General features: G+C 41.8%; 1 protein-coding gene across 4 annotated transcripts in view; it reads left to right on the plus strand.

Annotated features, from left to right (window-relative positions):
• Positions 1-13,803, plus strand: part of LOC116980744 (galactosylgalactosylxylosylprotein 3-beta-glucuronosyltransferase 1-like) — a 111,363-nt gene extending 97,560 nt beyond the window's left edge. For all 4 annotated transcript variants that reach the window (XM_033033282.1, XM_033033283.1, XM_033033280.1 and 1 more), the window contains 2 exons: positions 1,503-1,616; positions 11,287-13,803. In XM_033033282.1, the coding sequence (XP_032889173.1) occupies positions 1,503-1,589 (87 nt within the window). In that variant the 3' untranslated portion in view covers positions 1,590-1,616; positions 11,287-13,803. The remainder of the gene's footprint in view (positions 1-1,502; positions 1,617-11,286) is intronic.
• The last annotated feature ends 564 nt before the right edge of the window (positions 13,804-14,367 follow it).

Raw genomic sequence — 14,367 nt, forward strand, 5'->3', positions numbered from 1 at the left:
GACAAAATGGATAATCCAGCAAGGCTCTGGAACCAAGGGTGCCAGAAAATCAATGGTGGACCTGTAATATAAAAAATATAGTACATTAATCATAATACTAGCTAACCATTATAATACAAAATGAAATGGAGTCTGTAGTTCAATTAAAGACACAGTCCATTGAAGATCATAACTGCTAAGGTTAGTGTTGTAGCGTGTTCAAGGTAGTTGCTGGAAAGACACCATTCATGATCTTGGTGTTCACGGTTTTCACGGCCTAATGGGGGCAAATAGGATTAGGTCAGCATGGATGAGATGGGCTGAAAGGCCCGTGCTGTTCGTTTCGATGGCTTTATGAATGAATGAATGAATGAATCTTCTTCTTCTTGCATATGGCGTGCACAGCCTAAAGTTGTAGGACAACTTGTTCAATTTGATCTTATTTGATTGTGCACGCCGGGTTGATTGCATTCGTCGAAACAGGGCGGACCGCGTGAAGGTTGCAATCTCCCACCCCAATGAATGAATGAATGAATGAATAAGTTTATCAAGTCAAGTCAACTTTATTTGTCACATACACATACAAGATGTGCAGTGAAATGAAAGTAGCCAAGAATTCACATACAAGGAATTTGCCTTGGTGCTCCGCCCGCAAGTGACAACATGACATACAGTGACAATTAGGAATGACACCTAAAACATTAAACATTAATAATAAAACATTATTGATTATTATTTGATTATTATTATTGATCATAACAACATGATTTGGCAGACCAGACGCAAATGCTGGATTCGTGGCCAATTCTTGGATTCATATTCCAGTATCGTACACAAAAGATTTTATGATGCAAATTTCTAATTGGGTTTGAGGTAGGAATAAAGTTATTAGCCAATAAACTGATGGTTTTTAATGCACATTGTAAGTTATGCAGAATTAGTTCTAAATATTACATTGCAATTTCCTAGCTATGAATCAAATATTGTAGCGTGTGAAATAAATTAGAATAGAACTCTTGCTAACTCAACAATTGAAGATTGTAAACTCATGATGCAACCAGAGAGCAGTGCTGAACTACTATCTACCTCTTTGGTGATCCTCGGACTATCATTGATCGGACTTTGCTGGCTTTACCTTGCACTAAACATTATTCCTTATCATGTATCTATACATTGTAAATGGCTCGATTGTAATCATGTAATTGTCTTTCTGCTGACTGGATAGCACGCAACAAAAGCCTTTAATTATACCTCGGTACACTTGACAATAATAAATGAAACTAACAGTGGTCTTTCTGACTCCTACAGGGAGTCAAACCATTGTCACAGGACCGGTAGCTTAACTTTGAGCAAAACACTTGTGGTCACACTCACTAAACTTCCTTTGCCCTCGAACCAAGTTGCTCCTCCAGCAACTGCAAGCCGTTGGTCAGTGCAGTGGTTTGAATCATTGAAATGCATCGTGCTTGGGTACAAAAGAAAATGAGTTGACATTGCTATTGTTATATATGATCATTTTGCAGATCCTAGTCTGGCACACTCGAACTGAGAAACCAGTTCTCATTAATGAAGGAAAGAATGGATTCACTGATCCAAGAGTGGAAGTGTGATCTGTACTGAGACTGAAGGCATTTCCTGTAAGTCACAATTTAATGCATATTAAATAATTAACATTTATCTACTTTAATTTTGGTCTGGACTTTGAAGCTTCATTGCTCAAGTGAACTGATAGCTGGAATCTAAATGTTTTCCCAACTCACGTATTTAAACTTAGTGAAGTTGTTAAGCTTTAACAAAAACAATGTTAGAACAACCTTGAATTTCAGACATTAAATGTAAAATCAGCTAGTTTTAGATACAGATCCTGAACAGCTTTAACTGCTAAATAATGACACATTTTAATCGATTTTCTAAACTTTCTGAATGTATTTACTACATGGCAGATGATCACAACTAAACATTGGAACTCTAGATTTCAATTTATTGCACTTAAAGGGAGGCACTGAAAGTAATGCCTTTCTGTTTCTCAACTATTCCATGTCTTTAATAACATGTTCATCACTATTTGATCTTAGTCATTGCCGGGCATCTGAAGATCATTAATCATAGAGTCATAGAGTGATACAGTGTGGAAACAGGCCCTGCGGCCCAACTTGCCCACACAGCCAACATGTCCCAGCTTCACTAGTCCCACCTGCCTGTAGTTTGGTCTATATCCTTCCAAACCTGTCCTATCCATGTACCTGTCTAACTGTTCCTTAATTGGTGATTCCTTTCCTGTGTAGCTCTTCTTGGGTCTAGCATCTTAGCAACATTTCCTTTCATTAGAGACAGCTATTGTGTAGGGGGCGAGGCAATTCTGGACCATGATTAAAGACAAAATCTTGCTTTCCAGTAAAAAATCTTGAGATACAAATATCGCTTAATCTTTAGGCGCATCAAGCAGCCCAGAGAAGCCAAGGAAATGTTGGGGCTTGAGATGGGTTGGAGGTGCAGTGGTTGAGGAGAGGCAACCAATCAAAGATTGTAAAGATTGACACTGAAGATAGACACAAAAAGCTGGGGTAACTCAGCGTGTCAGGCAGCATCTCTGGAGAAAAGAAAAAGGTGACGTTTCAGGTCGAGTCCCTTCTTCAGACTGAGAGTCAGAGGAGAGGGAACTGAGAGATATGAGATTATATGGAACAATTAATGAACGATATGCAAAAAGACAGATCAAAGCCAGCAATGATGATCAAGGAAGGGTGGAGCCCACAATGGTCCATTGTTGGCTGTGGGGAAGGCTATAACAATTAATACAAACAGTGAAACTCAGCAGGACAACAGTGAAACTAGAATGACGGCTAGGATAGGGGAGGGGCAGAGAGAGGAGATGCGAGAGTTATTTGAAGTGAGATAAATCAATATTAATACCACTGGGATGTGAGCTGCCCAAGCAAAATATGAGATGCTGTTCCACCAATTTGTGTTTGGCCTCACTCTGATAGTGGAGGAGGCCAAGGACAGAAATGGATATGTGGGAATGGGAAGAGGAGTTAAAGTGTTTGGCAACTAGGAGAAGGCGTTGCCCAAGGCGGACCGAGCGAAGGTGTTCAGCAAATTCTACCTGTTTCCAAACAACACCCAAATGGATGGAACATCATGCAATGCAAACAATGCATTTTATACATATTTAAATCTCTGGAACCTGGAGTTAATTCCAGCGCTCAAACTCAGGATAAAGTTCCTGCTTCGCAATTTGTAAGGTGCTCAAACATGAAGGAAATTGGAAATGGTTTGAGTAATTTGAGAGAGGATGTCAAACAATGGAGGAACTCCCCTCTGTGTGTAAAGATTTAAAAGTCATTTTTAAAATGTAGAATTTTTCAACGTTGATATTTATCTGTTCATGGATAAATGGCATCTATTGGACAGCAAAGCAGATTTCAAAATACCACTAAATATCTGTACATTGTTTTTAATTAGTCATTGTTATAAATCACCTTTATTGCCATGAGAGTCTGTGTGAACTTTACTTTCATTAATCATGCCAAGTCTACGATACTGCTTCCTCTTGTCGCAACCCTTCCCTAGGAGTAGGCAGTCTTTAATATTGTGACGATTTGCAAAATTCCATAAGCAGGTGTTTTATGAAGTGAAATCCACTAGATTAATTTCAAACATAATTAGATTATCACAGCTAATTGGCTCCAATCACAATGAACCGCTTGCTGGCGAATACATGGATTGCCTGATGATCAGATGTGGGCAATGAAGAAAGAAAAGCGGTTCACTTAATCGCAGGTTATTTGCAAACAAAGATCCTGTGTGATTCTATGAAGTAATAGAGAGAAGCCATTAAAAAGGACCAATATGAAATACAGTACTTACAAGAAGCAACTGGAGTTTACTCGATCAACAACTTGATCTATTTTAAAATAGTTTTTTGGGGCCATTGTGCCTATTCCTTAGCAGCCTAATGACCTTGCTGGAGCCTGTACATTGGATAGCGTAGAGCAGTACTTGGTTGCGATGGCTTTTGCAACAGTAATATCAGTCACCATAAAATGCACCCTCCACTGACTGTTCAGAAATACAAATAGTTCAGCATCTGGTTTTCCAGGTGGTGTTTCCCCTAACTCGAAACTAAACAGAGGCCCGATTGCCACACTCCACCCACTCGCTTGCATCCCACTTCCAGCATTCCCTGCCCACTCATCAGAGTCCCCTTCACTGCCTGAAGCACTATTTTCATTCACTCTGAAGAAGGGACCCAACCCGAAATATCACCTATCTATATTCTCCAGAGACGCTGCACAACTCACTGAGGTAACATTTTGTCTATTTTTTTGTACATCAGCATCCGTAGTTCCAAGTATTTGCAGATTGGAGATGAGTTTGTTTGGAATGAAGGTGGAGTTATAGTCAATAAATAGGAATCCAACAGATGTCTTTGTTATCATGTTGCTCAAGGGATGGGTGTAGGGCCAGGACATTAGCACCTGTCATATACCTGTTGTAACAGTAGTTAATGCCATCACGCAGGTTGGAATTGATGTGCGTCATGACCGGCCTCTATAAGCACTTCATGAAAGTGAATGTTAGAGCAAGTGCATTAAGGCATGCTAAAGTTGTTTTTCTTGGGCACTATGATGATAGTGGTCTTTTGACAGCAGATGGGAACCTCAGAATGGAGGTAGGGTGAGGTTAAAGTGTCCGTGAATATTCCTGCCAGCTGGCCCACACAGGTTGAGAGGACACGGCTGGGGACTCTATTATTGGGATTTAGATTGATCCAGAATTTGTAGATCCAGAATCCACAAAGTCCTCCAACACTCTGTAGAGACATATTCACTTGGGTGGGCCATCAAGTCCCACAACCTCAAGCAGTCACGTAAGATCTCATCTGTTTTCTCAGACCAGCACTATACGACTGTATGTATTGGATTCTCAGGCTTCAGTGTCTGCTTGTAAACAGGGACTAGAAGCACAGCGAGGTGGCCAGGATTTCCAAAATGCAGGCCGCGTGCTGAAGCAGTTGGCGTCTTGTAGAGTATAGTATGAGTATAGTGTAGTGATGCAGCATGCAAACGGGCCCACTGAGTCTGCGCCAAACAACAATCACCTACCTGTACACCAGCTCTGTCCGACAGACTAGGGACAATTTAGAAGTCAATGAACCTACAAACCTGTACGTCTTTAGAATGTGGGAGGATACTAGAGCACCCGGAGAAATCCTTCACAGTCACAGGGAGAACATACAAACTCCGTAAAGGCAGCACCTGTGGTCAGGACCAAACCCTGGTCTCTGGCACCGTAAGGCAACAACTCTACTGCTACGCAACTGTATAGCAGGTCAAGGGTGTTTGGATCTCTGGTGGGTCACCAGATGTGTTAATAGTATTTTTGGTCGTACACTTGAGATTGGCTTGTAGAAGATCATAACTGATGAACAAGCTCTGGGGTATTTCATTACATGGCTATTGGTAGTGGTGTATAGTTCATGCAGTAGTGGTGTAAGCTTCACACCCACAGAGGGTGGGGTGTAAACTGGTGCCAGGGTATTCAAAGTGAATTTCCATGGCAGTTAATGAGGACAGCACTTCACTGTTTATTAACAATGTGGAAATACCTGATGACAGTTAATGGATGTCATCATATGCAGAACAACTAGTAAAAGTTAAGCATCAAAAGGAACAGGATGTTTGCGGAGCTTCATTTAATTGTGTCTTGAGAACCAGCTCATGCAGTCAAAAAATTAGATGCATTAATCTGGGCCCTGAGGGAATACTAACTCTTTTGGCAACAGCTTAAAGGGCCTGTCCCATCGGCAGCCTGGCACTTCCTGACTTCAGTCGATACTATTGATTAGATTAGATTAGATTAGATTAGATAGCCTTTATTGGGCAGCTAACTTGCAAAAACTCCTGTATTGGATGAATGACGATTGCGACCATCTACCGGCCTGGGTACACATGGAAAAGGCGAGTTCACGTCTCCCGTTGCGGTCTGTCCTATGCTCCCCCTTCCTATAACATTTGTGGGTGCAGGCCCAATTGCGTCCCTTTCGCTCAAGATATGGAGCCAACTCAGGAAAAACTTCGGTTTACAAGGCCCTTCCATCTTGACCCCACTGCTTAAAAATCACATCTTTAAACCTTCAAGTACAGACCCCGCATTCAAAACTTGGCATGGCAACGGTATCAGTAGTATCAAAAACCTATACAAGGATGGCATTTTTTCGTCCTTTGCGGAGCTCTTGTCCAACTATAGCCTCCCAAACTCCCACCTTTTTCGTTTTTTCCAGATTAGGGATTTTGTGAAGAAGACATTCCCCCATTTCCCAAATCGTCCCCCTGAAACCCTGACCGATACCATCCTAGCTCTAGATCCCAACCGGAAGAAATGCATCTCTGTTTTGTATAACTTGTTAAGGTCGGTTATATTGAAACCTCATACCTCATTAAAAGCTGCGTGGGAGGGCGAGCTGAATACGAAACTAACAGACCAGCAATGGGACTCTGCCCTGGATTTGATCCATTCTTCCTCCATATGTGCCCGTCATGGCCTAATCCAATGCAAAGTCCTTCACAAAGTCCACTACACAAATGCAAGATTATCTAGAATTTACCCCGCTGTTAGGGACACCTGCAACAGATGTAATCAATTCCCTGCCAACCATAGCCATATGTTCTGGTCTTGCCCTAAGCTAGCAGCCTTTTGGAGGAGTGCTTTCGACGTGATAAGCAGAGCCTATGGCCAGACTATTCCTCCAAACCCACTGTCAGCCATTTTTGGTACTCATCCCAACACCAACCTCTCTGTTGCGTTGAAGCGGGTCCTGGCTTTTACAACCTTGTTAGCCCGGAGACTGATCTTGCTTAACTGGAGGCTCACCTGTCCCCCGACACACGACCGCTGGATCAAGGAGGTGCTCTACAATTTAAAGCTTGAAAAACTTAGGTTCTCTCTCAAAGGCTCTACCAAGACATTCCTAGACACATGGAACCCTTTCCTGGAACTTGTTAACTCTCTTAACTTGTCCCCGGATTCGGAAGAGGACTGAGTGCTTTCCATCACTGTCCTGCTTTACTGCAGCTGCTCCCCCCTTAGCCCCCCCCCTTCCCACACTTATTTATTTAATTACCTACTTATTTACTGTTATTAGTGATTTTTTTTTTTTTTCGCCAGTACATTTTGTTTTGTTTATCTCTACGTATTTGTGTGGATGTGTATGTATGTGAGTGTTGTTTGTCCCCGTTTGGTTCCGACCTGATTCGGGTGGGTTGAAGGTGGGTAAGGGTAAGGGCTTTGAGGGCCGCTTACATACTGTTGCACAATTATGCCTTGAGTGTCACTGTCTGTTATCATTGTATGTATGCAAATTGATGTGAAATTCAAATAAAAAGATTTCAAAAAAAATAAAGGGCCTGTCCCACCAGCATGCGACTACATGCGGCAAGCGCGACCTAACGTGGTCGCTTGAGCCGTACGGCCTCGCGAGTCCGGTCCCACTACGATCGCTGGAGCCGTATGGAGTTGTGCGGAGCTGGTCCCGACATCGCGCGGGGCTCTGATAAACTGACACTGTCCAAAAATTCCACGCAGCAACGGCCTGTCGGCCCGTAGCCGCATTGAGGCCGTAGGCAGCGCCTCGACGGGCGTAAGCAGCGTCTTGATGCCATACGCAGCGTCTTGATGGTGTACGCCCAGCGTGTGGCGTTGCGCGATGACGTAACCGCCCGACGCCGTGCGACGTCTAAATTCAGTCGGCCCGCCTCCTGCCCAGCTGATTGGTGAGTATGATGTCGGGACCAGCCCCGCACAACTCCAGACGGCTCCGCGGTTGGAAGTGGGACCGGCCCCGCGAGGCCGTACGCCTCAAGCCACCTCGTTTGGCCGCGCTAGACGCATGCAATTGCATGCTGGTGGGACAGGCCCTTAAGGATATCTTACGCTATTAATTAAACAGTAGCACTCTCACTCCATAAGCATCATGATTTGTAGCCCAATAATGGAGAGGTCTAGTTCAATAATCCAGAAAAACAAACTCGTCTCCAACCGTCAGTAAATAGCAAGAAAAGTGGCAATTTTGCTGCATTGAATTCCCAAATGGCTCAGTCGTTTTCTTCAGGGAAGTAAGCTACTCAGATACACACTGCACAGAAACAGGAACTGCAGCCCAGTGGCCATGTCCAAAGACATTGACCAACGAACCAGCATTAACCCCATTTCCCAACATTCTCCTCAAAGCCTTGGTGCTCATCTAAATGCCTAAATATTGTGAGAGCACACCACCACCACCACACTTAGGCAGTGATTTCCAGATTTCAACCATCCACTGGGTGAAACGATTCTGCCTCAAATCCCCTCTAAACCTCCTACCCCCTCACCTTACACCCATGACCAGCTATAAACACATCTGGGAAGGGGAAAACTTCCTCACTGTCCATGCCCCTCATTTTTATGCACCTCTGCCAGGTCCCCCATCAGCCTTCTCCACCACAAGGAAAACAAACACTTTCCTCATAACAAAAATGTTCCATCCTGAGCAATATCCTGGTAAATCCCCTTTGCATAAGTAGATAGAGTGGTCAAGAAGGCTTTTGGCACATGGGCTTTCATCAGTCAGAGTGAGTGTAGTTGGAAGTTGGAAGGTTATGTTGCAATTGTACAAGACGTTAGCGAGTCCACATTTGGAGTATTGTATTCAGTTTTGGTCACCGTGTTATAGAAAAGATCTTGTTAAGCTAAAAAGGGTGCAGAGAAGATTTACGAGGATGTTGCCAGGACTTGAGGGCTCAAGGCTAGGACTTTATTCCATGGAGCGCAAGAGAATGAGGGGTTATCTTAGAGGTGTGTAAGATCATGGGAGCAATAGATTGGATAAATACAGTCTTTGAGCCAGAGTAGGGGAATGAAGAACCAGAGGATACAGGCTTAAGGTGAGGGGGGAACAATTTAATAGAAACATGAGGGGCAATTTTATATTTTTTTACACAAAGGGTTGTGGGTATATGGAACGAGCTGCCAGAGAAGGTAGTTGAGGCAGGTACTATCACAATGTTTTAAAAACATTTTGTATAGGTACATGGATCGGTGTAGATGGACACGTTGGGCCAAAAGGCCCGTTTCCATGCTGTGTAACATTATGACAACCCTCCTTGCTATCAACAATATACTCATTTTTTGTGTCATCTGTGAACTTATTAATCACACTGTCTGCATTTACGTCACATTGCCAATTATAAATAACAATCAGCAAGGGTTCCAGCTGAGACTCTATTCCATGGGGCTATCCCTCCAAATCTGGATTCCATTCCAGGTTTAGAGGAATATGAGGGGAGATCTTATAGAGGGGAGATCGTATAGTATACAAAATCATGAGAGGAATAGATCGGTAGAGCCCAGAATAAGGGAATTGAGGACCAGAGGACATAGGTTCAAGGTTCAAGCTAGATGCAGGAAAAAATTTCCCAATGTTGGGCAAGTCCAGAACCAGGGGCCACAGTCTTAGAATAAAGGGGAGGTCATTTAAGACTGAGGTGAGAAAAAAAATTTTCACCCAGAGAGTTGTGAATTTATGGAATTCCCTGCCACAGAGGGCAGTGGAGGCCAAATCACTGGATGGATTTAAGAGAGAGTTAGATAGAGCTCTAGGGGCTAGTGGAGTCAAGGGATATGGGGAGAAGGCAGGCACGGGTTATTGATAGGGGATGATCAGCCATGATCACAATGAATGGCGGTGCTGGCTCAAAGGGCCGAATGGCCTCCTCCTGCACCTATTTTCTATGTTTCTATGTGAAGGAGAAAAGATTTAATAGGAATCCGAGGGGTAACTTTTTCACACAAAGGGTGGTGGGTGTGTGGAACAAGCTGCCAGAGGACATAGTTGAGGCTGGGACTATGCCATCGTTTAAGAAACAGTTAGACATGTTTGGAGGGATATGGACCAGGCGCAGGCAAGTGGGCATCTGGGACATTGTTGGCCAGTGTGGGCAAGTTGGGCCGATGGGACTGTTTCCACATTGTATCATTAAAATATCCTGTGAATTCACCCCAATCCCTCACCTATGTGGTTGCCTCATGATTATCCCGTACAAGGTTTAATTAATCATTGCAGCAAGTCAAGAAGATTGCCGAACATTGTTGTGTAACAAGGGATGGGCACTACATCTGCTGCCAAGAAGCGAGAATTAAAGAGTAGTGTTTCAAATGGGAAATACAAGGTTTTATGGAAGAGCTGTCTGTGGTTAGATTCAGTTCCAGGGTTGCCTGGTGCTATTCAGTTCCTCATTCAATACCCACGAGCCCTCATTGTAAACGTAGCCTTTTACCCCAGGTGGCCCCTTAAATGCAGGTGTATTTCCATCTCAACTCAATGTTTGCTCATGTGCAAGAATCAGGAATGGAGATTAACAAGAGGGACCCTGCCAATAGTTTATCATTGATCTTATTTATGACACATTTATGATTAAAAATGCTTCCAGCTCAAGTATAAAAGAGGCAAGCCAAATTACAGCAGGGTAAACTGTCCTTCCATGAATCTTTCTGGAAAACATTGCACAATAGCAAACACAAGACTGTACACCCATTTGTTCTAATTCAGTTGCCTAATAAACTATTGTACGTTTGTTTGTAGCTACAGGCTTTAATAAATCCATCAAGACGGGGGTGAGGGGGAAGCTCATGTTGTTAGATCACATATTAATCTATGTATTTAAAATTATGTATCGTGTTCAAGTTTAAATAATTTGCATTTGCAAAATCTAATTTATATCAGGCCGACCCCATGAGAGAAAATCTGATTTCTCATTTTAAATTATTCCATAGAATATACTTAATAGGTGAAATCTTCACAATCTCGTACATAAACAACAAAACAATCTACCAGCCCAGACTTTAGTTTATGCGATGAAGTGATAAAAATACACCTAAGTATGAACAATGTTAAGCAGAGCAACTGAGTTCCAAGATAAAACTGTGTTATGTTGATCATAGGAAATCAGCTGATCTGAATGAACTAAGCAGAATAGCCAAAATATGGTTCAATGATCTGATATTCAAAAACAAAGCTTTCTTGAATCATATATTAGTAGAAGTTCACTGCTCTTGACTACTTAGTAACGTGCGGAAGCAATAATTTAAACATTGTGCCAGGCCGCTCTGTGCTTGCCAGCTCAGGGTGGATGTCTTTGTGAAAGTTTCACCATTTGGCCAGATATCGCCAACCTACCTGCCTCTCCACACCCTCGCCTTCTTCCATTCTACCTCCGCTCCTTGTTCCATTCTGTAAATATTAATCCATTTTATTTCTTATTATTTCAGGTATCTCGTGAAGGTCTTCTGCAGATTGGCCTATACCATGACAATGTTTCAGGTCATACAAGTCTTCTGTATGTGTAAGAAGGGACTGCAGACGCTGGTTTAAACCGAAGATAGACACAAAAAGCTGGAGTAGCTCAGCGGGACAGGCAGCATCTCTGGAGAGAAGGAATGGGTGACGTTTCGGGAGATGCTGCCTATCCCGCTGAGTTACTCCAGCTTTTTGTATCTACCTCCAAGTCTTCTGTATATTTGATTGAAAATATCCTACTAAATCATTACTGTACAGTGTGTTTTAAATTATTACTTGCTTCTAGCTGATTATTTTCACCACTCTCCCAGATAATCCACTTCTACAGAACTGGATTTGGAGAGTCACCAACAAGAGGATATAGCTACGAGATAAGAGGCTATCCGTTTAAAACGGAGGCGTAGAGGAATTTCTTCTCAGGGGGTAGCGAATCTCTGGAATTTTTTCCCCATGAGCGTGAAAATGGCCATATCTTTAAATATAATTAAAGTGGAGATAGATGCATATTTTGAAATTAAGGGCTATGTGGAACTGGGGCAGTAGTTGAGGCCAGTAGATCAGTCATGATCATATTGAATGGTAGAGCAGGCCTAAAGGTTTTGGTAGCTTACTCCTGCTCTTATTTTCTTGTGGCCACAACTTTGACAAGAATGGATTTTTCTTCCAAAGATCTTTATATTGATGGAATGAGCATATAACCTTATTCTACAAAGGAGGGCAGGGATCGCAATTAGGTACCTGTTTATACTTGATTAAACATAAATCGTAATCTATTAATAGGTGAACAATCAACATTCAGACTCGGCTGGTTTTTTTAAACCCAGTTTCCTCTTTCAACATAGAGTACATTATCTTGCTGCACAGTTGTGCCACAAGAGAGCTACAGGCAAAGCCAGCATTTTATTGAACATCCCTAATTGCCCTTCAGGAAGTGATGGTCAGCCATGTTCTTGAAACACAATGTAGTGGCTGCAGCACAACTGAGCCTTTACAGAGGACATCAAAATGGGGGAAGTGTGGAGTCACACGTGGGCCACACCAGGTAAGGACAGTAGTGAACCAAATTAATTTTTACACAAAGTAGTTGAGCATATCAAATTTTCATATTATTAATTAAATATAAATTCGACAGCAGCTTTGACGAGATTGAATTCATAAATCTGTTTACATTTTGATGTCCTTTGTAAACAGGCCTCCTGACCGCTAGTCTGGCAATTTAACTACAGTGCTACTATTACATCAATTGCATTAGCACGAGGTCACTGCTGTTCCTTTTGGTCAAGATTTGGCACATTGCGAGGACTTGAACATAATAGAAGTCTTGTTTTAATTTTAGTTTGCAGACTTTGATGAAATTTTACATTAACAGTAAGCAACTTGCAATAATTATACAATGAAGGGCACTGAAATGTCAAAGGAAGGCTTATTAAAAAGTCGGATACTTTTGATTTCCCTTTTAACAGTTGAATGACTGCAGCCTCATCCCATTCAATTGCTTGGCAACATAGCGCCGCACTTAACAACACTAAAACAATCGAATATAGAGCCAAAACAGGAGATTGCGATCTCGGCAGGTTGTGTGGTATCTTCACAGAACATTAACTTGATGATATTGGCATGTTTGTTTGCTTCTGCACAGCATAAATCTAGGTGTAGTTGTTGCCAAGACCAACATGATTGATCTGTAATATACAGCCATGAAATTTCAGATGATTTCAAACTGTGCTCTAAAAAGCAGAGTAAGCATGCCTAGGTGAGGTGCACAAAACAAATAATCAATGATATGGATAGAAAAATATCCATTTTATTGAAGGCCAAAAAAGCTACATTGAAGGATGAACATTTAAATTGCTGCAGAATTGATTTAAACAAGATATTTTATGCGTACAATAGATCAATGTATGCAGTGAGAGAGCTGGATGATGGAAGCAAAACATTGTGGATATTCTAAATAGAGCCAGATACTCTAGTGAGAGTCAAACATTCCTATTTCCTTGCCAGCAGGAATCATTTGATGGCAATGCTACAATGAGAACTTATGGCTGCAATGGGAAGTTGTTATTCCATTTCCCTTGGCTGAAATTAAGCCTTTCGTTCTTTCGCCTGCTAACTAAACAAAATCACATACGCCATTCAAAGATCCTCCTGATCAGAAAATAGTAATCTTCCTTTGCACAATTTCAGTATGTAGTTATCAGCGCTCGAATAACAAAACAAGTACGTACCTGGAAATAAGAACAGGCAGTGGAGATTCTTACCGCAATTTTAATCATGTTAGTAACTTCATGAATAAAACAAAAACACTCTTCATTGAATCATTATGGTGCTGATCCTATCTGAGCATCCGTTAACCCAGAAACATTGCACAATGTAACCCAGAGTCTACGATGCAAGACATTTTGTCCTTTTTTTTCACTTCCTTCTACTTAAAATATGTTGGCAAAAAAAACATAATTACAAGCTGATTTGACGGCATTTAATAACAAAAAGAAAAAGAAACAGACATAACGATTTAATTGGAATCAAATGCAACAGGGAAAGAAACATTGAATGAAAGTAGGAAAAATCAATTTAAAAATTCACACACTTTACTACCTGTAGAAATGTTTCCAGAGGGTTTTTTCTTTCGGAGGCAGAGAGATTGATAAGCACTTCAGAGGCAAACATCTTTCATCATAACAAGTGCTTCCACTGCAAGTACCAGCCATCTACCTCTGGTAGACTAGCAGTAAGTAAGCATGCTTAGAAATGTGACAAAAATCATGCTATAAGCCTCAGATCTTTTTGCAACAGTGGTTAAATCACGGGATTTTAAAAGTATTTTGAATTCAGCAACATAAATAACACAGAACTAAAAGTTTTGCAGAACCACTGCCAGGATGGTACATCTTCTGGTAGGATTGAATGAAACAGGGTTTGCCTCAGTGATCCACAAACGTATCTTGAAGGTTTAGCAGAGGCATCAGAACTTCAATGTCTGGTGTAGATACCTACGACAACCATGCAACTTAGCTTAGTTTAGAGATAGTTGAGAGATCCCTGTGAAAACAGGC

Source organism: Amblyraja radiata, chromosome 14, assembly GCF_010909765.2.
Source record: "Amblyraja radiata isolate CabotCenter1 chromosome 14, sAmbRad1.1.pri, whole genome shotgun sequence".
NCBI lineage: Eukaryota > Metazoa > Chordata > Chondrichthyes > Rajiformes > Rajidae > Amblyraja > Amblyraja radiata.